The 26,829-nt window shown below is 37.5% G+C and overlaps 1 protein-coding gene across 5 annotated transcripts; it reads left to right on the forward strand.

Moving 5' to 3' along the window:
- Positions 1–33: 33 nt before the first annotated feature.
- Positions 34–26,829, forward strand: ING3 (inhibitor of growth family member 3). 5 transcript variants are annotated; one of them, XR_011387426.1, is made up of 12 exons: positions 34–260; positions 510–581; positions 2,919–3,019; positions 4,574–4,639; positions 16,196–16,292; positions 18,071–18,142; positions 18,972–19,091; positions 19,378–19,535; positions 20,106–20,299; positions 21,172–21,868; positions 24,795–24,833; positions 26,378–26,567. XR_011387426.1 is itself a non-coding variant. In XM_002712106.5 (12 exons), exons 1-12 carry the CDS (start codon positions 233–235, stop codon positions 26,492–26,494), a joined length of 1,257 nt encoding a protein of 418 aa, XP_002712152.1. In that variant the 5' UTR covers positions 34–232; the 3' UTR covers positions 26,495–26,829. The 5 variants fall into 5 exon arrangements, 2 of the variants coding, with proteins under 2 accessions (XP_002712152.1, XP_069927357.1); XM_002712106.5 differs by having other exon boundaries at positions 21,676–21,868; positions 26,378–26,829; XM_070071256.1 differs by having other exon boundaries at positions 152–260; positions 510–1,304; positions 21,676–21,868; positions 26,378–26,829.

Raw genomic sequence — 26,829 nt, forward strand, 5'->3', positions numbered from 1 at the left:
GGCCGGCCTACGTCACTGCGGCAGCCAGCCAATGACAGCGCCGGGCGGCAATGAGGCAAGCGCCGTCAGGCGCCCAAAGTGGTTTTTTTTTTTTTGTTTTTTTTTTTTTTCGCCGGAGTCGAGCGGGTGCTGCTAGCGGAGGCGCCATATTGGAAGGGACAAAACTCCGGCGACAGCGAGTGACACAAATAAACCCCTGGACCCCTTCGCTCCCCCAGCTCTAAGGGCCGCGATGTTGTACCTAGAGGACTATCTGGAAAGTGAGTGCGCGGCGCCGGCGGGGGCCGCCCGTGGGACCTGCGGTCGGGCGAGAGCGCGAGTGGACGGGCAGGCGGGATGGCGGGAGGGAGGGGGAGGCGGGGGATGTTTCTCTCTCACGGTAACTGGCAGCCTCGTTGTGGGCTGCCCGCTCCCTCGACCCCCCCCGACGCACGCACGCACGCACGCAGTGACGCAGGCGCGTACGCTCGCTGTGGGCCCCGCCCTTCTGACGGACTCTTGTTTGACAGTGATTGAGCAGCTTCCAATGGACCTGCGGGACCGCTTCACGGAGATGCGCGAGATGGATCTGCAGGTGCAGAGTAAGTCGGCACGTTTGCCCGCGTCCGCCGCGCGCGTTCCGAGCCGGGCTTGCTTGCCGCCGCTCCTGCGCGGCGCTCCGCGGGCACCTAAGTTGTGGAGAAGAGCTGGCAGGGCCAAATCGCGCCTGGTTTTTTTTTTTTTCTTCCCACGCTCCATTTATTATTATTTTTTTTCCTGTGACGAAATAAGAAGGCATTAGAGTATATGTATTGCTTCCTCGAAATGGGACTGTGCAAAAAAAAAAAAATGTTTTATATCCTCATGAGGGTAATACCGGGTGTGGGTTAGCGATGATCCCGTAAATGCTGAGATTTTGACCAGCGCCTTTATGGATCGAACTTGGATTTCAGCATCTGTTTGTACTTCTGTTCGAGTTCATTCCGAAACGTCCAAGAGCCCGGCTTAGGAGTAGATCCTCAGAGATCCCGGCAAACCTGGAGTGTCATCACACGTTATAGGATAAGCTTGGAGTTGTGGGCTCGATCCTCTTTTCCAGGCAGAATGAGCGGGAGATAAGATGTTGCTGCCAGGCTGGTCAGTGGTAATAATTGGCAGCGGGCTTCCCTGTCCTCCAGTGACGGCTTGCGAGTCTGGTGACTTTTTCTCAGACAAGGACTCTTAAGTAGGTGGCCCAGAGACTACCCGAGGTGGCTGAAGAACCTTTCTTTCGCAATCCACTCCGTGTGTCTACTTGGTGACCACCTAGGATTCTCTACCCAAAGGTTCATGATTCTGCTTTTCTCAGCTTCTGCACAGTTTTATGTAGCACGTAACAAGTGGGAATGTGGCACAAAAGCCACCTTTTTTTCTGTTGGTTAGATTGTAGCGTGGCAGGAAGTGAGAAGCACGATTCTGCAGCTGGCTGACAACATGCGTTTGAACTGCAGTGTAGTGAAAGGCCAGTGACACGCTGAGTAGAGTTCTGTGTAGGACGGAGTGTGGACTTCGATGTCGGGCAGATCTGCGTTTATTTTATAGCTTTATCAGTAGACTCATTGACCTCGATCGACTGCATTACCACTTTTGAGAAGTTTCCATTGACTGTAATAAGAGAATCCAATGAGAATTAAAAATAATACAGATAAGTTAGAATGTATGATATCTGATACAAAGTAGGTGTTAAAGAAAGGGTGGCTCTGTTATAAACATTTTCATTGCAGTTACACATTTTAAATTCTCTTAATTTGAACTTAGCTTGTACAAACTACAAGTTTTTTTAAACTAGCATTTTTTTAACAATAAGTAGAATTCTTTAAAGTTAATAGGTATTATGAATTAACAAAAATGACCATATGTCACGTAAGTTAGGGAATGCTTAAAGGAAAATACTTTTTTAAAAATTTTATTTATTTATTTATTTAAAAGAGTTACAGACAGAGAGGGAGAAACACAAAGAAGTCTTCCGTCCATTTGTTCACTCGCCAAATGGCCTCAACGGCCGGAGCTGAGCAGATCTGAAGCCAGGAGCTGGGAACTTCTTCCAGGTCTCCCACGCAGATCATTAGCAGGGAACTGGACCAGAAGAGGAGCAGCCAGAACAGGAACCGGTGCCCATATGGGATGCCAGTGCTGCAGGGAGAGGCTTACTCTACTATGTCACAGCACCCCAAAGGAAAATACTTTTTTATAAATTAACCATGGGACTTCTCAATCTTTAAAAAGCTGATTATGCACTGGCAATCTCCAAAAGATGAGTATAGTACAGAGATTTTCCTCAACCTAATTAGCAATGGAAATCTTTTTATTTTTCCTCTTTTTGGGAAAAACTATTCATTATTCTAGGCATATACTTCAGGAAAAACTTACTTAGAATAAATAATATCGTGTATGAAGTGCTAAATGGTTGTACTTACTGCTTTCAGCTTTGATATGAAATGATGGAATGCTTAGTGCCATTGAGCCAGTTGTTAAAAACTTTTTACTGATTTTCTTATGAAAAGCCATGTGAGGATATTTTAGTGGTGGTCTCTGTGAGTAACTGTGGTTGGGCACATTCAGTTGATTAAATACCGCTAGCCATTGACTGTGTCCCAACCCCCTGAGGCTGTACTCTTCAAAAACTGTGGTTTAGCTCTGATCCACTTTGTTAATCCTAGTTTAATTATTGGAAAAAATTAAAAAACAACATAAATAAGTAGTAGGGAAATGTGTAACTTTTAAAGATTAAGTTAAGTGAGCATTATGTATTTATGTAACTGAAGCATAACATACTCAAGTTATTGGTCAAGTGGAACAGTGTTTATTGTCAGATTTGTTTTCTTTCCTCTAAACAAAGCATGCCTATTTGATGTATGATGGTGGTTTTCTAAATAGGGAATGTTTTTATTATGTTGTAGATGCAATGGATCAACTAGAACAAAGAGTCAGTGAATTCTTTATGAATGCAAAGAAAAATAAGCCGGAGTGGAGAGAAGAACAAATGGCATCCATCAAAAAGGTATGTGTAACACTTCAAATTATTCATTAACAAATACCAGGACCCTCTGAAAAAGGTACCTCAAAACTGAAGAGTTTTCCTGATATCAGAATGAGGAATAGTTAGTTATCAGTGGCTCTTTAGAATTTAAATAAATTATTTATGTACTTTAGAGTTTCAGGTATAGGGATTTTTAATCAATAAAGTAACATTTTGTTAATTTACAAAATGATTTCAATAATCAATGACTATTAGAGAATAGTTCTCTATTAGTTAGCATTCTCTATACTATTAGTTAGAGAATCACTTAAAAAGTTCTTTTTTGCTTGTTTTATCCTAGTTACACATAATTACAGTTGCCCTGTCTTTTGATATATAATACTATATCCCAATTTTGGCTATACCCTGCTGTGGAAATCAGCAGACCTTGAAAGTTGATAGACTCACAGATGAGCAGAATCTTAATAGTTGGAAGGATCCTAAAGAAGGCTTTGGGTTTAAAGCACTGAATTTGTAATTGGATTTAGATAGGCAGAATTCTTTGGATTTTTATTAGTTGATAGTACTTATAGTTCTCTGCCAGATTCAATGGGCATCAGCTCTCACTTAGAGGTTTGCTTTAAAGGTACGACACAGTTTATTTAGGGATCAGAAGAACAACTTAAAGAGTTGGGTTTGGTCATGACTCGCCATTTAGCTGTATGACATTGGACAGGTCTTGTAATTGCTGAGTAATAAATACCTCCCTACACTCAACTTTCATAAAATTGTTCAAGGATCAACTAAGAAAGAAATTTGGAAACTACACATTGAATAGTTGTGTTATTAATTTTACCACATGGAGGAAAGATTATTTCTGTTAGGAGAAAAACACAAACAAACAAAAAAAAACCCTCAGAATCTATAACAGAAATGGTCCTGTCTTGGAAGCTACCTGGAGGCCCAGGTGTGTGTGAGTATAGACATCACATCTATATATCCCAAAGTCAGTGATTGTTCCTTTAACCTACCATGTTTTTGGTGTAGTGGAATTTATAAATACCCTGGAAAGCCTGGTACCCCATGGAAAGAGGTCTAGTTTTCCTTTTTTTTTTTTTTAAAGGAAATTTTGCTTTATGTTGAGAAATCTAAAAGTATAGGTTGAGCTGTAAAAAGTTATACTGAATTTAAAATGGTAGTTACAGGACAATTGGAAAATAGTGGCATGCAGATCAGGATCCATTCAATAATTATACTTTTTCCAGAAAGTTTTTAAAATGAAGTGTGACTGTTCTTTATAAATACGATAAATAACTTTTTTTCTTCTAAATACTATTCATTAACTCACATAGCTTTTGCTAGTACAGAGGATAGAAATGGAGTAGTATTTCTAAGAATTCTGAACATCTTACTTTAATTCTTGGCCATTTTCCATAATTTCTAATCTTACCCACCCCACCCCATCTGTAATTGGGTTTTTATTGCTAAGGTAGGATGACTGATAATGATAACAAGGTATAATAATGAAGATGCAGTTTTATGTCCTACATATATATATATCTTAAAATGATTAATTGTTTGAAATTTTTTATTCAGGACTACTATAAGGCTTTGGAAGATGCAGATGAGAAGGTACAGTTGGCAAACCAGATATATGACTTGGTAAGTAAAATTATTACTTCATATATAATTAATTATTAATTACTTATGCATACAATGCTATCAGTACTTATATTATGGATTATATTTTAAATTGTATTGGCTTAAATGTAATTGGAAGAGCAGACTAAAACTTAAGTATTGCTTTGAAGGTTAATAATGTTTTTTTGAATTTCTTTGTGAATTAGTCATAGGTAGTACACATTGTTAATAGACTGACAACCTTACATTTTAGCCAAGTCTGCATTGCCACAAGAGTGTATCTGATATGAGTTTGTTTTTTTTTTAAGAATTGATGTTTATTAATCCTTATCTTCTTCAGGTTGTGCTTTACTTGACTGATATATCATTTTAGATGTTTTTGTGATAAAATACACATTTGAAGACTGTGTTGACAAACGTTCTTAGCTTTAAATAAGGAAGAGAATCATTTGAGTGAATATGAATATTTACCCAAGTGATGCTTGCAGATAGTACCCAACAAAAAGGTCAGCTGGCAAAAATGTTTGGAAAACACTAGATTTCATAAGCAGTAGTACTTCTTAGCAATAGAAATCACAAAAAAGACATATAATCTGTAGTATTTCTCAAATTGATGTAATTATGGTTTTCTTTTCTGTTTTTTTCATATGAAGCATCTCTTAAAATACGTACTTAAAAAGATACTCATTTTAACTTAAAGCAATAAACAGTGCTCACTTCTGGTTAGTTTTAATGTTTGAATTTCATCTTATTTTTGTGTTCTTTTCTGGTACAGTTTTATGACTAAATACGTGTATGTATATAATTTGTCATTGATGAGCAAGACACAGGTGAAAGACATTTACCTTGTGTGGTATGCATTATAAATGCGTACAATTAACTAGAAAGCATTTATCTTGTGAAGTCTTAAGCAATGCTTTTGTTTAATGAAAATATATTACTATAACAATGTAGGGTCTTTTGCTTATATGATTATTCTGAAAAATTTCATGTAAGAGATTGTCTAAAGAAAGGAAGAATAGCCTATAACTTGACTTATTGTGGCAAAAAAACCCACAAAAATCTTCATTGTTTATCTTGAATTATGTTTATAGTCATTTGCATGTGATTTCAAGGCTAATTTGTTTAGTAACATTCTTCCCTATAGTTAAAGACTGTGTTTATTTATCTTTTAGACACTTCTTCATATAGTGCTTTGGTTCTATGTGTTAATATTTTATTTTACTACTTTTTATACCTTTACTACAGATACTTCATATAATTACAAAAATATTTATAACATACATACAAACTTTGAAAAATTATGTGTGTGTGTGAATCTGATATTTATGAACCCCACTCTCCATCCACTCTGTGCCTAATATAATGGAGTTTTACTTTTATATAGTGGAGGAATGGAAAGTAAATACCAGGAAGAGTCCTTGTCCTAATGGAGTCTGTAAACTAGTTACGCAGACATACCCACAGAGTCAAGTGGAAAACTCATGTATAAAGATGTAACAAGAAAAGATTCTTTTGAGTACTGAGGGTATCTCGTAAAAATTAATTCATGTAGAGTTATTTGTTAATATTTTTAAGGGTATGAGATAAGTTTTGAACGGAATTTTATTCAGAGAGTCAGGAGCCTGGATTAGGTGTTGTATTTAGGGGAATGTGTTTTCCTCAGTTAAGTGAAAATAAATTATTTGAGGAGGATAGAGTACTGAGGCTAGAAAGTGAAACTATAAAAGATGATGTAAGAAATTGAGCAAAGCATGATGCAATAAAAAAGGGAGTGTCCACAGTGATTCTGGACAGACATGAGTTTGCTGACAGCATAACTTGGAAAAAAATATTTAATCCATACCTCAGTTTACTTATCTGTAAAACCATGCTATTAATTCATGCCTCACAGGAGGATTTGCATATGTGTATTTTATATATTTTTATATATAAATGTAATGCTCTTGGGTTGGCAGATAGTAGGTATTCACTCCTTTTGGAGGCTCAGTCCATCTCACATTTCCAACTGGAATCTTTGCTTTCCTGAAGCCACTGCTTCCCTTTCACGCCTGCCAAGTTGAAGCTTTTTTCTGTCACTTCCGTTAGTATCTCCAGGATCACTTTTTTTTTTTTTCTCTCTCTCTTCTGTCTGTCCTCTGCTCTCTTGCTTTTTCTTATTTTTCTTTTTCCTTTCCCTTCCTTCCTTTTTAAATGCTTCATTATTTCAGGGGGCATTGTAACCTTAATATACAGATCCCTCTTCTTTGATACTTAATCATCTTTATTATTCTCTACTTTTTACTGTCAGTATAACATAATGGCTTGTAGGCCAGGACCTTCATTTATTGAGAAATTGTCACCCGATTCACAGTTGTTGAAATTATCTTACTTCCTCATCTCTACTTTTTTGACTTTTGTAAATTACTTCATTTGCTAAGGACTGAACCTGACCATCATGTGGAATTGCTGTACCTCTGAAACATTTTCTCTAACTACATTTTCATTTTCTTCTACTTTGTCAGATTCTGGTTGAGCTCCTGAGTTCTTTCCTTTTTTTTTTTTTTTTTCAAAAAAAATTTGTTTTATTTATTTGAAAGACAGAGTTACAGAGAAAGGTAGAGACAGGGAGACAGGGAGAGAGGTCTTCCATCCGCTGGTTCACTCCCCAGATGGCTGCAACGGCCAGAGCTGTGCTGATCTGAAGCTAGGAGCCAGGAGCTTCTGGGTCTCCCACACAGGTGCAGGGGCCCAAGGACTTGGGCCATCTTCTACTGCTTTCCCAGGCCATAGCAGAGAGCTGGATCGGAAGAGGAGCAGAAGGGACTAGAACCGTCGCCCATATGGGATGCCGGCCTTCAGGCCAGGGCCTCAACCCACTGTGCCATAGCGCCAGCCCCTTGAGTTCTTTTCTTACCAGTGTGTTGCACTTTTTTTTTTTTTTTGAGTATCTTTACTTGCTGTAAGAACTCCAGTCACAGGTAGTTGCACAACTGGAGAAAATTATGCAGCTGTGTAGTTGGTTCCATTACAAATTCGTTGTTGTCATTATCAGTTGGGCCCTTTACATTGGCTGCTATTTGTTAGTTCTTGTATCTGAATTTGGTCAGTTTCTCTTCTTACTCCTCCCTGTGGCTATTCTCTTCTTATTCCTCCCTATGCCACACTTACCATTTAAAAATCCTGTCCATCTGGTGGGGACTTCATGAAATACCTCCTGCTTATCAATTTTGTAAAAACTCATGTGTTTCTATAGGCTTAGCCTCTCACCTCTTACCTGAAAGGATATGATGTTGATCCTCCCTTTTAGTCTTCGTTTTTCATTCTTGTTCTCATCCCTTCCCAGGCCCTCTGTGATTTGGCTGCCTCACTTAAACCTTCCTGTATATCTTCCACCTCTTTTCTTTCCACTACTTGCATACCATGGCATTTAAACATACTTAGGTCTCCCTCATCTCTGTAAAGAATCCAGACAACACACAAATCCTGTTGTGATTTTCTGACTCCACAGTAGTTAGTGTTGCCTGTCATTAGTTTATCTTTCAGCCTCTTTGATACTCCTTCCGTTTCGATTTATTCCTAAGTCCAGAGCAGTCTGTAATTTATTTATCAGCCGTCTACTCTCAGGTTGGTAACTTTTTCATTGCTAAGTCCACCAGGCACTCCTCAGCCCTTTTTAGCCAACTCTGTTGGGAAACGTCATGGCATTTACTATTAGCTTTTCATTCACATTCCTTCTCATGATTGTGGTCTGACTGCTGTCCCTGCATTGCTCTCACTTTTGTAGCCTTTCTCACTCTCCTTCATGAACCTGGCTTCTAATGGTGGTGTTCCTCAGGGTTCTGTGTGTGCCTTACATTGTTTTTTTAGTCCTCAAGTGGTTCTCAAGTAAAGCTAATTCTATTCCCTTTTCTACCCCAAATCCAGAAAGCAGGGAAGATCTGTTGCCACGCAATGAAGAATTGTTCTGTCAAATGCCAATTTTATCTCACACCCCCACACACCTGCCAAGTTGACAGACATTCTTCTGTGACTTTTGTGTATGCTCTCTGAGACTTAACAGTGTATGGTAACTATTCCTTAAGCCCAAACTTTTCATCTTACCTGAGAATTCCCAGGCTACAGAAATCAGTGTATAACAACTTAAAACTCTTAGCCTCTGTTTTTCCTTTTCTTAGCACCCCGAACACCCACCTTGGCCCCACCCCAGGCACCTTAACATTAGTCATTCAAACTTGGATACTGAACATCATCTTAGCCTACTCCTTGTCCCTGACTTCGGCAGATTTAATTAATCCTGTCTTCCTAAGGGCCTCTAATTGTCCCTTCCTCCCCGTTGCTTCTGCCTACTGTATTTCAAGTCCTTTTTAAAATAAAATGAAATATGATATATGGTTAGAAACAATTAAATGTACACATTGAAAGTATACAGTTTACATATTGACAGATGTTTATTCCCTAGTAGTAACCCATACCCCAGTCAAGATAAAGGGCATTGCCATTCACTCTAGAAAATTCCATCATGTCATTTTCTAGGATCTACTCCCATAGGTACCTTTCGTCTCACCTGAATGGCTGTAGTAGCTTTTGTAAGCGCTGTTGCTGTTGATTTATCACCCTCGTTCTAAAATACATAGTTAAGCATGCTGTCTCCTTGTTTGAATTCTTCAGTGTTTTGTCCTCAAGTTCTTGATTCATTTTATCATGTCATTCCAGGTCCTTTTTGATCTGGTTCCTGCGGGACTCTAACTGCTAACTACATCTCTTTTCTTGTCTCCCTCACCTTACCAGCTGCTGTGTGCGTACGTCTCTCCCTGACCAGTTGACTCTCCTTTTCCTGTTGGCTTGTTAAGCATGTCTCTGTCCTTCATAAACCTGCTTCTTTATTAAAATTCTCTTAATCTGGATATTTGTATCATTTATATTTAGGAGAAGAGGTTTGACACCTTAGAACTGAAAAATTATGTATGAGTGGTTTAAACAAAGGATTACTTTCCATACCTGGGTTTGGATAGCAACTTCACCATCATTAATGTTTGAAGCTGTTTCTAATCTGTAACTCCAACTATTCTAGGCAGACAGAACTGCACTACAAGATTGTTGAAAAGGGTGCATTTTTCAGTGTAGTTGACTCCTTTAAGGAGTCCTATAAATCTTACCCACTGACTTGTGTTTATTTCTTAATGACTCCTCATGGTTGCAAGGGAGGCTAAGAAATGTTATTTAATGGCATATTGCCACCCCAGATATATGGGGTTCTGTCACTAAGAAAGAGAGGAGGTAACCATGTATGTGATTAGCAGTTTATGCCCTACTCTTCTCCTTAGCATAATCATACCAGCCTTTGAATCATATTATGATTTATTTGCCTTCTCTGTGTATTTGTCTTCCTTGCTATGAATGTCAAGAACTGTATCTTTTTATTTCAGTGTTTTCCAGAAGCTACCAGTTATTTCTCGATAAATATTTATTGAACAATATCACTTGAATATGTTAATGGAAAAAGCAAAGCACTACTAACACGACTCCCAAGTCCTGAATGTGAGGACAGAGAGTTTCATGGTGTCATTGTTGATGTCAGATATATGTTAGTTGGGAAGTGATTTTTCAGAAATGGAATGTGCTGAGCTTTGTTCAGTTTGATGGACAAACAAGGATAAATGACAGTACCAATAGCTACCTCTTTTCTATATTTGACTTCAAGGAGATGAAAGTAATACAATTCAGGTGAGTTTAGTTTCCTCTCTAGCATCTTTGAAGGAGACCAGATATCTTAATGATCCTCAACTCTGCACAAATCTTTTTAGTATCCCTCTTTTTAAATTGCTTGCATGATTTTCTTAGTTTCTTCAGTTTGGATTGATTTCCTTCTCTGATATGTAAGCTCATTTTGACAGTTCTTTTAAGACAGGATTTTCGAGTGTGCATTCGCCAAAGGATATTTTTAAAATACTAAAGCTGATAGTGACGTGTGTGTTTTGGGTATCTTAACTGAGAAGTCTTTTGCTTTATGTTAATATGTATTTTTTCTTCTAATTTTAATTCCTTTGCTTTTAAAGAGCTCCCTTTAAATAACAGATTTTTGAACAGCAAAATGAACATTAATATGAAAATAATATTGACAATATTGGATACTCAACTCATTCCTGTTAAAGTCTTATTATTTTTATAAAATCAAAAATATGAGATCTTTCAGCCAGGCCCCTGAGGTCGTTAAGGTTATTGATCATTTGATGCCTTCTGAGTCTAACACAGTGGACTGATCAAATGATGAGTGGAAGGAAAAAGACTTTTGTGGTGATGTAAGATAGTGTTTTCCAAGCCTTACTCATTTGCTTCCTACCTTTATATTTTTTGTAACACCTGCATACCACCTATACTGAGAATTAAATTTTTGAGTAAAATTTATGTAACAGGAAATCTTACCAAGTTGGCACTACAAACATAAATGAAAAAGAAAACATGCATCACTTACCACCAATAAATAATTATTAAACTGGTTAAAAAAATGCCTTCTTTGGAATGCTGTGCAGTGCAAACTGCCATAGCTAGTATATTGTGGTATTTGAACACTTTATTTTTTGAGGTTGAGAAATCTTGCTTTATTAGCTAAATGGAGTTGCCCTATCACATTGTTATTTTCCCTGAAATATCAACGTGTAAATATCAAAGTAAAAGTCTATAAATACAGAGTATATATCTGTTATCTAAAGTACGTGGGATCAGAAGTGTTTCTGACTTAGGAGTTTTTTGGATTTTAAAATATTTGCATATACCTTACCAGCTGGGCATCTCTAATCTGAAATCCAGAATGCCCCAAAATCTGAAACATTTGGGAGACTGACATGATTTTCACAAGTGGAAAAATCTTCACCTGGCTTCATGTGGTAGGTTGTAGTCTAAACACACGTGTACTAAAAATACTGTGTAAAATGACCTTCAGGCTATATGAATAAGATGAATTTCATGTTTAGACTTAGATCCCATCCCAAAGTCTATGTCTATGCAAATATTCCAAAATCTGAAAAAATTTTAGAGCTGAAGCATTTTTGGTCCTACACATTTCAGATAAGGGATGCTCAAACTGCATGTAATTGAGTTTGAGTTCATCCCTCAATGTGCTTTGTAACATGGTATGTCATTGCATTTTTTATTTAAAATTTTATTCACTTTTAAATTTGATTTATTCCTATAATCAACATTGTCCTGATTACTTCATTTATCCAGGAAAGAAACCATACTGGTTAACATTAACTAATTGGGAAATTTGTGGGTTGAGGGGTCCAGTTAATGAACTCACAGTTTATTTCAATAGTTGTTTTAGTGAAATTTGACTAAGAACAACAAAAAACTGTCATGTTAAAATAATTTCCTTCTCGATTCCTGATACTCAGTGTTTGAACACTAATGTGTATTCCCTCATCCAGATGTCACTGTCATAAGGACTGTCAGGTTGCAGTACCTAATACAGTTGAATTATATACACTCTGATAAAATTTGAGCTTTTAGTTAATGCTTAAATGATTTTAGCAGCCTCCTGCAGTGCTCAGTGCCCTTGAACTTGCTGTTTTTTTAATGTGCTGACCTCTTCCTGAGATGATTATATCTCACCCATATTTTACCATAAATTGGGAATTCTTTAGCTAATACTCTAATTAGTATATATTTGTATATAATGTGGGTTTGACCTTTGAATTTGTCTCCTGTCCTTATTGCCTTTTACAAAAGTGATTAGATGTAGGTTATGTGCTAAACCCTCAAATATTTGAAACATCATAAGGACAGGTCAAATTTTCATCTAGTTTAAATGTAATTTTAGAGATGTAAAGAATCATTTCTGTGACTTATCATCATAAAAATACTTTGTCATCTTGGTTCCTTTTTCTCTCCGAATATGCCCTCTTTATTCACTGGAACCAAATTTTTTTTCATTGATGGAAATTTATCTCTTATTGTCATGGATTTCAACTTACAACTAATAGATTGATTGTAATTCTGAAAGGGCAAGCTGGACATTGGAAGAATTTGCACTGGAAATAGTAGATCACATAGAAACTTTTTAAGAACTATGTTTAGTTTTATTTGGGTCTATTGGGTGCATTTTAAAATTTGAATATTGGGAACCTGAGTAAAAAAGAAAGAATAAAGTGTTACACAGCTCTATGCAAAAATGTTAAAGGAAGAGGAGCTTTTTTGTTATTTGTTTTGTGCAGAGGGGCTAAATGTGACTGAAATAACTTTATAGTGTATGAATATGTTAAATAAGTTTGTCTCTAAAGTGGTCAGTTGTGGTTTATACCTAAAGCAGTTATGATTTGTGGTTATAGAATATGATTTGGTATTTTTTTTTTAAAGATTTAGGTATTTATTTGAAAATTGGAGTTACAGAGAGAAGGAGAGGCAGAGAGAGAGAGAGAGGTCTTCTATCCACTGGTTCACTCCCCAATTGGCTGCGATGGCTGGAGCTGCTCAGATCCGAAGCCAGGAGCCAGGAGCATCTTTTGGGTCTCCCACATGGGTGCAGGGGCCCAAGGACTTGGGCTATCTTCTAATGCTTTCCCAGGCCATAGCAGAGAGCCGGATGGGAAGTGGAGCATCCAGGACTCAAACCGGCGTCCATATGGAATGTCGGCACTTCAGGTGGAGGCTTTACCTGCTACGCCACAGCACCGGCCCCATGATTTGGTATTAATAGGACAAGGAATTTTTTGTGAATAGCACTTTTTGAAATTAAATGAGGGACAAATCAGTAATTAGACTCTTTGCCCTGTGATAGAAAACTGTGGCTAACGTAAAAATCTCTTTCAAATGGATCAGGACTCCTTTTACTACTATAGATCAGTTTTATAGGGTCAGGTGTGCCCAAGACCCAATATGGTGATCAGCTAGAATAGGTGCTTTACCTGCCCATGCTCATGCAGGTAGAGGGAATGCGCAGAATAGGTTTCAGTGAAATTCAGCTCTTATTATGGCTGTTTAATACTGTTTGAGTATGTTGGTACTTAATAGCTTAAGTTAAATCTATCAGTCAACTTACTTTCTGACCTCTAATTTGATTTAGTGATTTAGTACAGCAGCTAAGGTAAATCTAAGGAAGATATCCTTAATGTTGGATAATTGTTTATAGTATTAATTTATGCATAATCTTTTCTACATATCAGGAAGTGAGAGTGATTGGAAGCTTATCTTACAAAGCTCACTACCATAGATTCGTTAAGGCTTTTCTGTTTTGTTTATGAATTTGTTTTCAGAGTTACTAATTCATAGAGTTCTATTGCATTTTCTGAGCCACCTGGATTAAACATGTCATCATTATTTCCCACACTTTCTTTTGTAATAAACTTCATGAGTAATATATTTAATAAAATGATGCAATTTTTACATGCAGGGGTAGAGTGAGTTAGGACAATGTGTATGGTGTGGGGAAAAAGGTCATCTCACTCTACTGCCTCTACTTCCCTCCTCTCTGTGTGATACTAGTGTATCCTAGAGGCCACACTATTTTTTTTTCCTGAATATGCTGTTTGACTTGCTATCACTGTACTTTTTAAAATTGATTATTGTTGCTCTTTCTTTCCAACTATTTGAATACAATCCATTCTTTACCACCTAGCTTATTCTATCTCCTTTGTGTCTATCATAGTATTACGGTATATTTTTCCTTTACATGCTATTTCCCATGTGTTTTGAACTGTTGCCTATTTGTTGCATTAAGCCTATATCTATTTTAAACATTTAAAATGTGAAAAATATTCCATAAAAACTTTAATAAATATTGAAAAGTTTATATAGGTCTTGAATTGTCAGCTAAATTCTAATTCCTGTGAAGGCAGGGATTCTCTCACATTTTTGTTTTTCTTCCAGTTAAGCCACCTGCAAACACATGATAGGAGTACAATATTTATTATTAGTAATATAATGTAGGTAAGGCATGTGATGGAGTGGTTTCATTGCATTAAGTGGTCTTGAAACTTTTGAGCCTTTTTTTCTGATTTCCCTTGAGATTAAATTTTGACAATGAAGGAGTTATTCTTGAATAACCAAGGTCTGTGTTCACACTTTATCATCAGAAGGAAGCTTCCAATAAAGGATGCTCAGTTGCCTGCAGGTTCTTTGAATAGGAGCAAGTATCCATAGTACATGACCCTATGAGGTTTTTAATATTTAATTTACAACTTCTGTGAAGTTCTGAAAAGTAACATGTGTGAAGATGGAGGGAAGACTAGGCTTAAAATTTTTGACAGATTACAAACCAGCACTCCTGTGGCTGCTGTTAGAAGATAAAATGCAAATAATAGGACAATATTCCTAGTTTTTCAACTTGAATTAATATTATCCTGAGTTAAAAAGTAGTTGGTTCCCCCATGCAGTGGTTTAGCGAGCAGTGAGTGATAGGTATAAATGGCAAAGCCTAACTTATTAGAAATAGATCAATGGTAGCTCATATTTCTGTAGTCTTTTAACTGTAAGACTTTGGGCATGTTAACTTATACAACGGAGACAGTAGCAACCTATCTCAAAAGATTCAAGTGAGGGTGAAAATGATGGACGTCTATTGCACCAAACACATTTCCTGGCCTCTATTTAGACATCTAACATGTGGACCTTGTCTTTTACTGCTTTTGTTCCTTTCTCACTCATGTTAGATATGCATCATTTCATTGGAAGTCTTACTTAAATTTGTGCTCTTACTGCTGTATTATTCTGATGTTTGTAAGGAAACTATTCCTACTTAACAATAACCCAGTTGTACACTAGACTTTAAAAAGAGAAGTCAAAATTGTACATGAATATTTTTCAGATTTTTTATTTCACTTCAAAGTAGTAAGTTTAGAAAAATATTGAAAATATTTAATATTAAGTAAAAAAGTACATTAAGACATTTTTGCTAGTTTGAGGTGTCATAAAATTTCTGAAATTAGTCAAAAGATATCTAAGTTAATGAGGAGATAAAATTTTGCCACCTTAACTAGGGCAGAAAGATTGCAAGTAAAAAAATCATTTTGACTAGGTTCTTTGGGGATTGCATTTTCTGGCTAAAAATGCCTTTTGTTTCAGTCCTTTACATAAATATTTATAAGCATAACGGTCCACTTTCCTGCCTTAGAGAAATGTATGTGTAGAGTATAGTAAACTCTTTGTTGATGAAGGATCTCCCATCATCCTAAATCGCAGTTGTTACTCTGTGGCAGCATGGATGGCCTTATAAGTAGGAGATTAGGCTGAATGTAGTCATAGGGCGTATTTGGAAACAGCTAGCAACCCCCTGGCCCCTCCTCCCACCCTCAAATTCCCAATCTCAGCATTGCTTTACTTTTCATATCCCTACTCTTCTTAAAAGAAAGTATAGAACATTTTCTAACAAATTGAAATTTGGGTTTCTAAAAATTTATCATTTATGAATGGAGAAGAGAGATCATTTAGCCTACCACCCTTATTTTATGATAAAAAAATCTCTGAGGCATAGAATAATTGACTCGCACTCAAGAATACTAAGCCGATTTACTAAAAGAAACAAAGATTTAGGTTTCCTCATTAAGCTGACACTTTAACAGTGTCCCAAATTTTGGTGGTTATCTTTGATCTTCTTTGAAACAGGTAGATCGACACTTGAGAAAGCTGGATCAGGAACTGGCTAAGTTTAAAATGGAGCTGGAAGCTGATAATGCTGGAATTACAGAAATATTAGAGAGGCGTAAGTAAAATTTACAGTTTTCCATCAATATTGGACAGTACATGTACAAATCACTGCGAAAGCGCTTGTCCCACAGAGGCTTTTCAGATCCTGCCCTTCGGTGGTTGGTGTTGTCTGGGTCAGATAGCTTCGACCCCTCGCAGTGGCAACGGTTTGGGTCATGGATACTGAGAGATAATACAGGATATCATCTGCTCACTTTTTATGAAAAGAATTCATTTCATCCTTAAATGTTCACATATACTAATAAGATAAGTGGTAATAACAAAGATTTAAAAAAAAATGTAACCATTGAGAAACAAATTAATCATCTCTTATTAAATGCATTGACTTTCCTCTGCCTATTTATGCATTGAAGCTTTGAGGAAGGTTGTTAGTTTTTCTTAAGAACTGCCTTAAGGCTTTTCCTTAATTGGGTGTACTAAGATTTGATTTAGTTCTACAACACTTCCTCTTTTTCTTAAAGAAGTCTTCCCTAAACATTCCCTTATTCACAAGAAGCCATTTTAATATTTCTATGCAAGCTCAACTTGATCTCCTGCAAAAACTTTCCCCTGTCACTTCTTGGGTTTAACTCAGGAAACCAGGAGACTTGCCAAATTTGGAGGTATGAGCTCTGTTTCTTTAACAGATTTAGCATTTCTTCCAACCTAAATAGATAATGTACATAAAAGCAGACAGTATGATGCTAGGCCTAGGGTAGGAACCCATTAAGTACTAATTGAACCAAATAAATATTATGAATAATTTCTTCTAGAATTTATATTAAAGCATTTATAAGGTTTTTTTCCTTGATGATTTTCAATAGCAAGATTATGTATCTTGTTTTTTTATAGTGCTAGGCTACGTGTCTCTTCATATACTCACTAGTCAGCTAGAGAAGCCAGTTACAAATCCCTCTTGCTAGTTACATTTTTTAATGCAAAAGTAGATCCAACACTTTAGATAATTATCTGATTTATTTGTGGTGCTTTTATCTTGGAGGAATCCTGTCTGAGGTTAATAAGTATTTGGGGACAAAATGAAGTGTTCTGTAGCTGCTTTCATTTTTTTTTTAATACTGATGATAGCTGTGAATATGATGATTCATGCCTATTCAGTACTGCAGGAAGGTTAATAAAGCATCCTAAGGACACAGACACATGAAACTAAATTGGACCAAGTTACAAAAACCATTCCACCCTGTGCCCTGCCATAATTTCATCTCAAGGGATCAATAATAAACCCAGAAAATGTCTTTGCAAGTATTTTAAGCCTGGTGTTAGAGATTCTATTTCTCACTTTTTGCAAGCAAAATCCCTAAATTATTTTAGGAAGTCTTTACTATCATATGTCATTTTAATGATCAAGGTTTTTTTTTTTTTTCCATATAGCAATGACCTTATCACCTAGAACTTAGGATCTCCCATTAAAAGTTCTTCAACACAATTAAAGTAGGCTGAGTCTTTTAGATCTTGCCAGTTCTGGGCTTATAATGTCCATTCATCCATTTCTCTTGCACTCACTTTGTTGAATTCCCTAATTCGACATTAGATATTAGCATGCCATGAGCTATATTGTGCTTAAGGTGAATATGGAGAAATGTATTTCTCATTGTTTAGAGAGGAGAGCTCTGAGTAGAACTGGCAAAGCTGACCCTCTGACATGTCTAACTAACTCGGTCTGGGCATGGACATCAGAGCTTGCCAGTCTTCTGCCTCAGGGAGTGTACTTCCTGTAGTTTGTTGATTTCTGTGGTGACATTTAATGTTGGCGTATCTCTGTGCCTCTTTTTCTAGGATCTTTGGAATTAGATACTCCTTCACAGCCAGTGAACAATCACCACGCTCATTCACATACCCCAGTGGAAAGTAAGTTTGGTTGAGTGCGGTTAAGTTTTAAGTGCCATTAAAAAATCATTATACCACCTGGATATTCTCTGTTATTAGCTCTGCATAACTCAATGAGAAATAAATACCTTTCCCTTTTATTTTTGTGAAAGAATTTTTTTTCTTTTCAATTGCAGGCAGATGTATCTTTTTCATTTGGGAAAAGCATGTTTGGTTTGGCAACAGGTCGACTGTTTATGCTGAAATTCATAGCAGGGAGAATGTATGGTAGTAACAGCAGCATATACTCCCTGCCTGCCTCCAGCTGTCTGAGTCTCTCTAGGGAGTGATACAGCAGAGCCAGACCGTAAACTATTTTGTGGGAGTTTGTGTCTTTTTCATCCTGGACTTCTCGGTGCTTAGCCGAAGGTGTGGTATATAATACATCTCAAGTGCTCTCTGAGTTAGTGATTAAAGGAATTGTCAGGTGGCTGATTAGACAGTTGACTGACTGTAATGATACTTTTTTTTTTTGACAAATCAGTTTGATAGAAAAAAGGGTATTGAAGACTATTCCAAAAGTAGATAATGTTTTGAAAACAGAATTCCCCTCGTGTTTTATGTGAAGCCATGGGGCATCATGGATTGATTGTCTTCAGTCCTTTGCTGCAAGTGTTTAAAGTGTCTGAGATGTCTGTGCTTACGTGTGACACAGAGTTCTGCTTGTCCTCTCTTCTGAGAAAACGTGATGGTCTGAATTTCATGAAGAACTCAGGTTATAACTTCACTGGTTTGTAACTGGTTGGAAATATTATGCCTTGTCCATAGTTCTCTAAAATTTATACATGTGAATTTTTTATTTTTTGTTCAGAAAGGAAATATAATCCAACATCTCACCATACAACAGCAGATCATATTCCTGAAAAGAAGTTTAAATCTGAAGCTCTTCTATCCACCCTTACATCAGATGCCTCTAAGGAGAACACATTAGGTAAGTTTATTTCCTTAATGATGATTATTTGATTAATTGAGCTTTTTTGTGTGTTAGACTGAAGGGAAATGAAAACGTTTAGGCTTCAAAAACCACAGTTTGTTTACCTGTGTATTGTCTACCTGGGAAAAAGAAGAAGGAAAAATATAATACATTATTCATTTGACTCAATTCATAGTACATCAAAAATTTAAGTTTAATGACTGTATCTATGCTAGGAAATAATGTATTTTAAACTCACTAATGTGTTATGGTCTGCAACCATTTTTTCTATATTTCTACATAGGTTGTCGAAATAATAATTCCACAGCCTCTTCCAACAATGCTTTCAATGTGAATTCCTCCCAGCCTCTGGCATCCTATAACATCGGCTCATTATCCTCAGGAACTGGTGCGGGGGCAATTACTATGGCAGCTGCACAAGCAGTGCAAGCTACAGCTCAGGTAAGAAATAAAAGGTTTTAGAGATAAAATGTTATGTTTGTTTCAATCATTGGCAGATCCTTGTAGAAAGAACTAGATATGAGCAGTAGTTTTCTGACATTGTATAATTTCATTTTAACGTTGTATTGATACCTGACATTTTATTTAATGACTAGTAGGTAGGAGTCCCCTGGTTGATAATGAATGGTACAGAACAGATGTATCATGCAGACCCTTCATCTGGTAATCACTCCTGTTGCCCATGTCTTGACTGTAGTCACAGTACGTGCGGGGGTCATTCTTTGCTCTTTCTGTCAGTTCAAGGCTTTCTCTTTAGCAGTGGTACAGGTTGTCCTGTTTACTCAGAACAGTTTATCTCAATTCCAAATTAAGAAGTTACCCATGTGGTAATTACTACCTGTGTAAAAACTAATTTTAATCTTGCCATAAAATAGCTTAAATTCCAATACCGAAAAAAAATAATTTAAGCAAAATAAATACTGAATTAACCAAAATGATAGTGAACCTTATAAAGCTTGAAAGTCCATGCATTTACATAATATTAATGCTATCAATGCATGTCTATTGAAGATGAAAGAGGGACGAAGAACGTCAAGTTTAAAGGCCAGTTATGAAGCTTTTAAGAATAATGACTTTCAGCTGGGAAAAGAATTTTCAATGCCCAGGGAGACAGCTGGCTATTCATCGTCGTCAGCACTCATGACAACATTAACACAGAATGCCAGCTCATCAGCCGCCGACTCGCGCAGTGGTCGGAAGAGCAAGTAAGTGTGCACGTGACTGCACCTGCTGTACCTTTGCTGGGTGCTCAGGCCACTTGGCATCCCTGCTGGGCTTCCTCATATGAGGGTACTTCACAGACTTCATGGAAAAATGGTATTAAAAGATGTGTTTATTTTGATGCCAAACAGTTTTGGAATTTAACACTCTTGGTTCCCTGTCCTATCCACAGTAAGTATTCACATGTTGCTTGATAGTCATAGTTTTCATTTACTACTTTTGTGTATTTGTATTCTTTATGTTTTGATGAATCATATTCAGTCTGCTTAAAAATACAGAGAATATCTGTAAGGTAGCCATAACTAATATTAATTCTTAAAAGTACTGCCTATAATATAAGTCAACAGTAAGTGGTAACTTTGATTTTAATTATTTTAAAATCTTTGATTTCTTTTTAAAAGGATTTTTTGGAGTACTTTTTTTTCCCAAAAAAAAAACCAAAAAATTCTGAGTAAAACTAAACCATTATAAAAGTTATTTTTTGGGGCCGGTGCCACAGCTCGCTTGGCTAATCCTCTGCCTGCGGCGCCAGCACCCCGAGTTCTAGACCCAGTTGGGGTGCCATATTCTGTCCCGGTTGCTCCTCTTCTAGTCCAGCTCTCTGCTTTGGCCTGGGAAGGCAGTGGAGGATGGCCCATGTGCTTGGGCCCTGCATCCACATGGGAGACCAGGAGGAAGCACCTGGCTCCTGGCTTCAGATTGGCGCAGAGGCCATTTGGTGGGTGAACCAATGGAAAAGGAAAGCCTTTCTCTCTGTCTCTCTCTCTCACTGTCTAACTCTGCCTGTCAAAAAAAAAAAAAAAAAAAAAAAAAGTGGCCGGTGCCCTGGCTCACTAGGCTAATTTTCCACCTGCAGCGCCAGCACCCCGAGTTCTATTCCTGGTTGGGGCGCCGGATTCTGTCCCGGTTGCTCCTCTTCCAGTCCAGCTCTCTGCAGTGGAGGATGACCCAAGTCCTTGGACCCTGCACCCGCATGGGAGACCAGGAGAGGCACCAGGCTCCTGGCTTCGGATCAGCGCTGTGTGCCGGCCGCAGCGCACCGACTGCAGCAGCCATTGTGGGGGGTGAACCAAAAGAAAAGGAAGACCTTTCTCTCTCTCTCTCTCTCTCACTGTGCACTCTGCCTGTCAAAAATAAATAAATAAATATAGTTTACAAAAGTGTTATTTTTTGTTGCTCTAAGTAAGTGTGCTTTTAAATCAGATGACTTTAGCTTAATGTTAGACATACATTCGTACATTGATGCCATTTCTTTTGATACCACTTATTTAGGAGTTATTCTCAGGTAATTGATGATGATGATGATGATGATGATGATGATAATGATGATGGGCAAATAAGACTGGTAATACTTTTTCAGGAACAACAACAAGTCTTCAAGCCAGCAGTCCTCCTCGTCTTCCTCCTCTTCTTCCTTGTCATCGTGTTCTTCGTCATCAACTGTTGTACAAGAAATCTCTCAACAAACAACGGTAGTGCCAGAGTCTGATTCAAACAGTCAGGTTGATTGGACTTATGACCCAAATGAACCTCGATACTGCATTTGTAATCAGGTAAGAGTCTGATCCGTGTCTATGGAAGCATAATCTAAATGAATTAGAAAGATGTGTCTCTTTTTTTATTTTTTAAGATTTATTTCCTTATTTGATGGAGTAACAGAGAGGGGGAGAGAGAGAGGTCAAACTTTCATCTGCTGGTTCACTCCCCAGATGGTTGTAATGGCCAGAGCTGGGCAAGACTGAGCCAGGATCCAGAAGCTTCATCTAAGTCTCTCAAATGGGTGACAGGGGCCCAAACACTTGGGCCATCTTCCATGCTTTTCTCAGGCCATTAGCAGGGAGCTGGGTCAGAAGTGAAGCTGCCAGGACACAAACTGGGGCCAGTATGGGGCGCTGGCATAGCAGATGGCTTTACCCACTGTGCCACAGCACCAGCCCTGGAAGTGTTTCATTTTTTAAGCACTCTTTTTACTCTAGTTAAAAGTTACCCTTGCTTTAATTGATATATTTTTATCCCCCTTATAAAAGTCAGAAGTTTGCTAAAAATAAGAGGATAGTCCTTAGATATAACCTGAAATTAAATATTTCGGTGTACCACTACCAGACACCAGTTATATGTATTAGCTGGTGACTGGAAAGTCCAAGGTCAAAGGTGCCAGCTCATTTGGTTCCTGGTGAGGACTCCCGTCCTAGTCTGCAGACAGTGGCCTTCCACTGTGGACTCATTGCAGAAAGAGGGAGTGAGCTCTAATGTCTTTTGATACGGCACCTTCCCTATCAGATTAGAACCCCACCTTATGACCTTCACCACCTCTTCACAGGTATTGTCTGCAAATACATATTGGGATTTAGGGCTTCAAATGAATTTTGGGGGGACACAAACATTGCTTCTATAACACATATGTACATATACACACATGTCGTATAGTGAGTTTAACAGTAGGAACCACAATGACTTTTTTAGTACCTGGCTTTTTTAACTAAATCAGGTAATCAAACAAAATTTTTCTTTAAGGTCATTTTTGAAATCTCATGATTATCGCTTATATCATGTACTGTAATTTATTGAAGCAATATCTAGCTATAGATCATTTTAGTGATTTTGATTTGTTTTTGAATTTGTAAATAACATTATGATAGACATTTTTATTTTTAAATGTAATTCATTTTATACAATTGAATTCAAGGATAATCCATTAGAAATAAAATTGAGTTATAAATATCTAATACAGACAAAATATATTCTAGTAATTTATTACTGGAAACTAATCAGCATGCCTATTTTCTAAACTCTTTGCAACACTATTTAGATATTCTGTTAAAAACTTATTTGTCTCATACATTTATGTCACATAATTTATGTTAGTATTTTTTATTTATTTATTTTTTAAAAATTTTTGACAGGCAGAGTGGACAGTGAGAGAGACAGAGAGAAAGGTCTTCCTTTTTGTCGTTGTTTCACTCTCCAATGGCCGCTGCAGCCGGCACACCGTGCTGATCTGAAGGCAGGAGCCAGGTGCTTATTCTGGTCTCCCATGGGGTGCAGGGCCCAAGCACTTGGGCCATCCTCCACTGCACTCCCGGGCCATAGCAGAGGGCTGGCCTGGAAGAGGGGCAACCGGGACAGAATCCGGCGCCCTGACCGGGACTAGAACCCGGTGTGCCGGCGCCGCAAGGCAGAGGGTTAGCCTATTGAGCCGCGGCGCCAGCCGAAGTATTAAGATTATACTTCTGTTGACATTTTTAATGAGTTGATTGCTAATGGTGTTGACTTATTTTTCTATTGTTTTTATTAGATAATTTATTAATATTTTGCTTTTGTTTTGTTTTTTTAATTTTAATATTTCAGTTTTATTTAATTATGGCTATCATTCTTTTTCTTTAGAAGTCACCCATTAATGAGATGTTTAGAAAGCCTTCCTCTCCTGTTACCTTGTCCTCTGATACATTTTTTTCATTTTCTTTTGTTTGTATAGTTTTGTCTAGTTCTTGATAGGCTCAGTTTATTCACATTTAAACTTTAAATCTAATGACAATTTATTATGTTTTATGATGTAGCTAAAAAAAAATGGTCTTTCATCCACTGATTCACTCTCCAAATGGCTGTAACGACTAGAGAGGCTAAAACTACTACACCACAGCACCAGCCACTAAAAAAAAAAAAAAAAAAATTAAGTTTTCTAGCTCTTCCACTATTACCTGACAAACCTTTTTGTTAGTATCTATAATTAAGGAAAGAGTATCTTGTAAATACCCTAGCAATAAAAGTACGTTACCTACAAAAGAACAAAATCAAAATGACTCCTGGTTTGTCTTTTGTACCAGTAGAAAGCTAAAAGGTGATAGAGTATGTCTAGGACTTTTAGGGAAAAATTGAGAGCACCCAAAACTTGGTATGCAGAGAAGTTGTTCCCATGCGTAGGACGGGTAAAGATATTCTCACTCGTGCTGCGAGTCAGAAAGTGTGCCATCTGCTGAACCCTGTCTGAAAATTATGCAGTCCATGGAGAACTAACATGAATTCAAGATTTAGGAAGTGGTGCTAAAAATGCTGGGGATGAACAGCAGAAAGGAAAATGAGAAGGACAGTTAGTAGAGAACAGGTCTACAAATTTCAGTCAAGTGGACTGTGGACTGCATAAATGCAAATGTGCTGGTAGGACCCCAGACGAAGTAAAAACCTTCTGTAGGTGCATAACCCGGAAAAGAACTTACATTTTTACAATAAGAACCATCTACAGAGGTGACTATGTCCAGGTGTTTTACGTAGTAAGTTCTTTCTGACATTCAAAGAGCTGTTGCCTGCCACCCCTTCCAACACAAAAACATCTTTTAGAAAAGAACTGTATACCCTGATTCTGGATGTAATTGTGTGTTTGATATAGTTCCCTCTATTTTCTAACAAAATCATAGGCAATTAATTTGGATTTAGATGCTTGTTACAAGGTCATAATAAACTCTTTAATTTTCTTTTAACTAGGTCTCTTACGGTGAGATGGTGGGATGTGATAACCAAGATGTAAGTATTAAATTTTTTTTGGTGGTGGGGGGGAATGAAAAAAATCACAGGTTGCTATTACATGAGTGTTTTTCTTGTTTACTGTGCCTTTGGTCAAAGAAAAGAGGTTTGCAGTTGGTTAATTATAATGCTAGAGTACTCCTATCCAGAACAGGGTAGTGTCCTGTAGTGTGTTCCCTGTGTTGAGTTTTAAAGCTCATTTTGTAGTGTTAGGTGCAGATTACATTTCTGAAAAGTGTTAGGTTGCAGGGGAATGACAGGCACCCTCCTCCTTTGCTGAGGAGTACTGTGTTTACCAGAATCAGTTCATTTATCACGTTGTGGAAATGGAACTTGGAAACAGTGTGTGCATCTAGGAAGCTTGATGCCGAGACAGGGTGGGAGAAGGGAGGGTCTCCTGGTGGAGATTGTTTGCTTCCCGTTCGTGTAGTGTGTTCTGCTGTCCTCTGTAGGTGTCAGCTGATCTGAGTCTCCTCTGATATGAAAAACAGACAAGTGCTGAAAGGAAGGACTTTTCATTTACTTATTTTGGAAGCTTAGTTATAGTTAGATATATTTTTTAATTAAATGGTGAGAATATTTTTGTCTAGTAATTTTGACTCGCTCCCTGTTTTCATACAGCTCAGCCTCATTTTAATCCCTCTTTTAGTCCCTGGTCCAGATGGGTAAGGGGACCCTGAGTTCTGTAGAACTGCTAATCAGTAATTCCAGAATCCTAAGATTAACAGGAGTTTCACTTTTATAAAGAAAGCAGTCTGCAGATGGATGGAGGTTGGCTTGGTGCGATAACAGTTGTGATTCCCCTGACCTGACGGTCTCAGCAGCATGTTCACGTAGATGGGGACAGACCCTCCTTCCACCACCCTGGCCAGAATCACTTGTGCGCTGTTTGTGGTATCGCAAAACAGTGTCATCTGGCCATTTCAGGAACGTTGCTGTCAGCTCCCTGCTGGGGTGGATAGTGAGAATGATGAATGAGATTTCTGTCAATAGCAGCAGCATCCTCTCTCTGATTCTGCTCATTTCCTGGTGTGCTCTTCTGAGTGCCAAGTCCTTCCATGGAAGAGGGTAGAACTGTTTAATATGTTTCAGAAGGAATGCATTTCCTGCACATCTCTGGGAATAGGGACACCCAGAAAGGAAACCCTTTTATGTCTTCAGTTAGAACTCACTTAGTCCACTCTATGCAGGGGCAAATAGGCTGAATATTAAATAGCATCTTTAAAGTATATGTATCTTCTGCTGAAAGACTGATCTCACATCTTTTTTTCTTTAAAATTAAAGTTATTTGGAATTGTAGAAATGGATCGTAAGAATTTCTGAGTTGTCATTGACACATAATTTTTCTGTCTCCCTTTCCTGATCTGTGAAGCTTATCAAAAGTTGGACTAAATGAGCTCTAAATCATCTCCTAGATCAAAAAAATTCTCATTTCATATCTAATTCTTACTAAATAGAGTACTTAGTCTCCTGGGCTTATTTTAATGTACTTTCCATTCTTTGGAAGTACTAAAAACTATTTTGTTTGCGATTTTGCTTTCCAGTGTCCCATAGAATGGTTCCATTATGGATGTGTTGGACTGACGGAAGCACCAAAAGGGAAGTGGTACTGTCCACAGTGCACTGCTGCAATGAAGAGAAGAGGCAGCAGGCACAAATAAAGGTGGTCGTTTTGTTTGAGGAAGAAAAAAACTGCAAGTAAACATTTTATATTGGACTCTAAACAGAAGAAAAGAGAAAGAAGAAACAACACATTTCCAGGCAACCACTTAAAGGATTTATATAGACAATCCTGTAAGATCTTGAACTTGAATTTTATGGGTTGTATTTTAATAATGTAAGTAAATTATTTATGCACTCCTGGTGTGCTATGAATATTATTCCAGTTAGCCTTGGATTATTTCAGTGGCCAACATATGCAGACATTTGTACTCCTCAACCATTTTCTCAAAGTAATGGGCATTCTATAATTTAGACTTCAGAGAATTCCAGCAAT

Source organism: Oryctolagus cuniculus, chromosome 3 (genome assembly GCF_964237555.1).
Source record: "Oryctolagus cuniculus chromosome 3, mOryCun1.1, whole genome shotgun sequence".
Classification (NCBI taxonomy): domain Eukaryota; kingdom Metazoa; phylum Chordata; class Mammalia; order Lagomorpha; family Leporidae; genus Oryctolagus; species Oryctolagus cuniculus.

What these genes read in the sequence shown, in the direction of transcription:
- ING3 (XM_002712106.5), top strand. Translation starts at nt 233, where the DNA reads ATGTTGTACCTAGAGGACTATCTGGAAA. An exon ending in GATGGATCTGCAGGTGCAGA is followed by an intron (nt 582 to 2,918) that starts GTAAGTCGGCAC and finishes ATTATGTTGTAG; the next exon opens with ATGCAATGGATCAACTAGAA. An exon ending in TTCACATACCCCAGTGGAAA is followed by an intron (nt 18,143 to 18,971) that starts GTAAGTTTGGTT and finishes TTTTTTGTTCAG; the next exon opens with AAAGGAAATATAATCCAACA.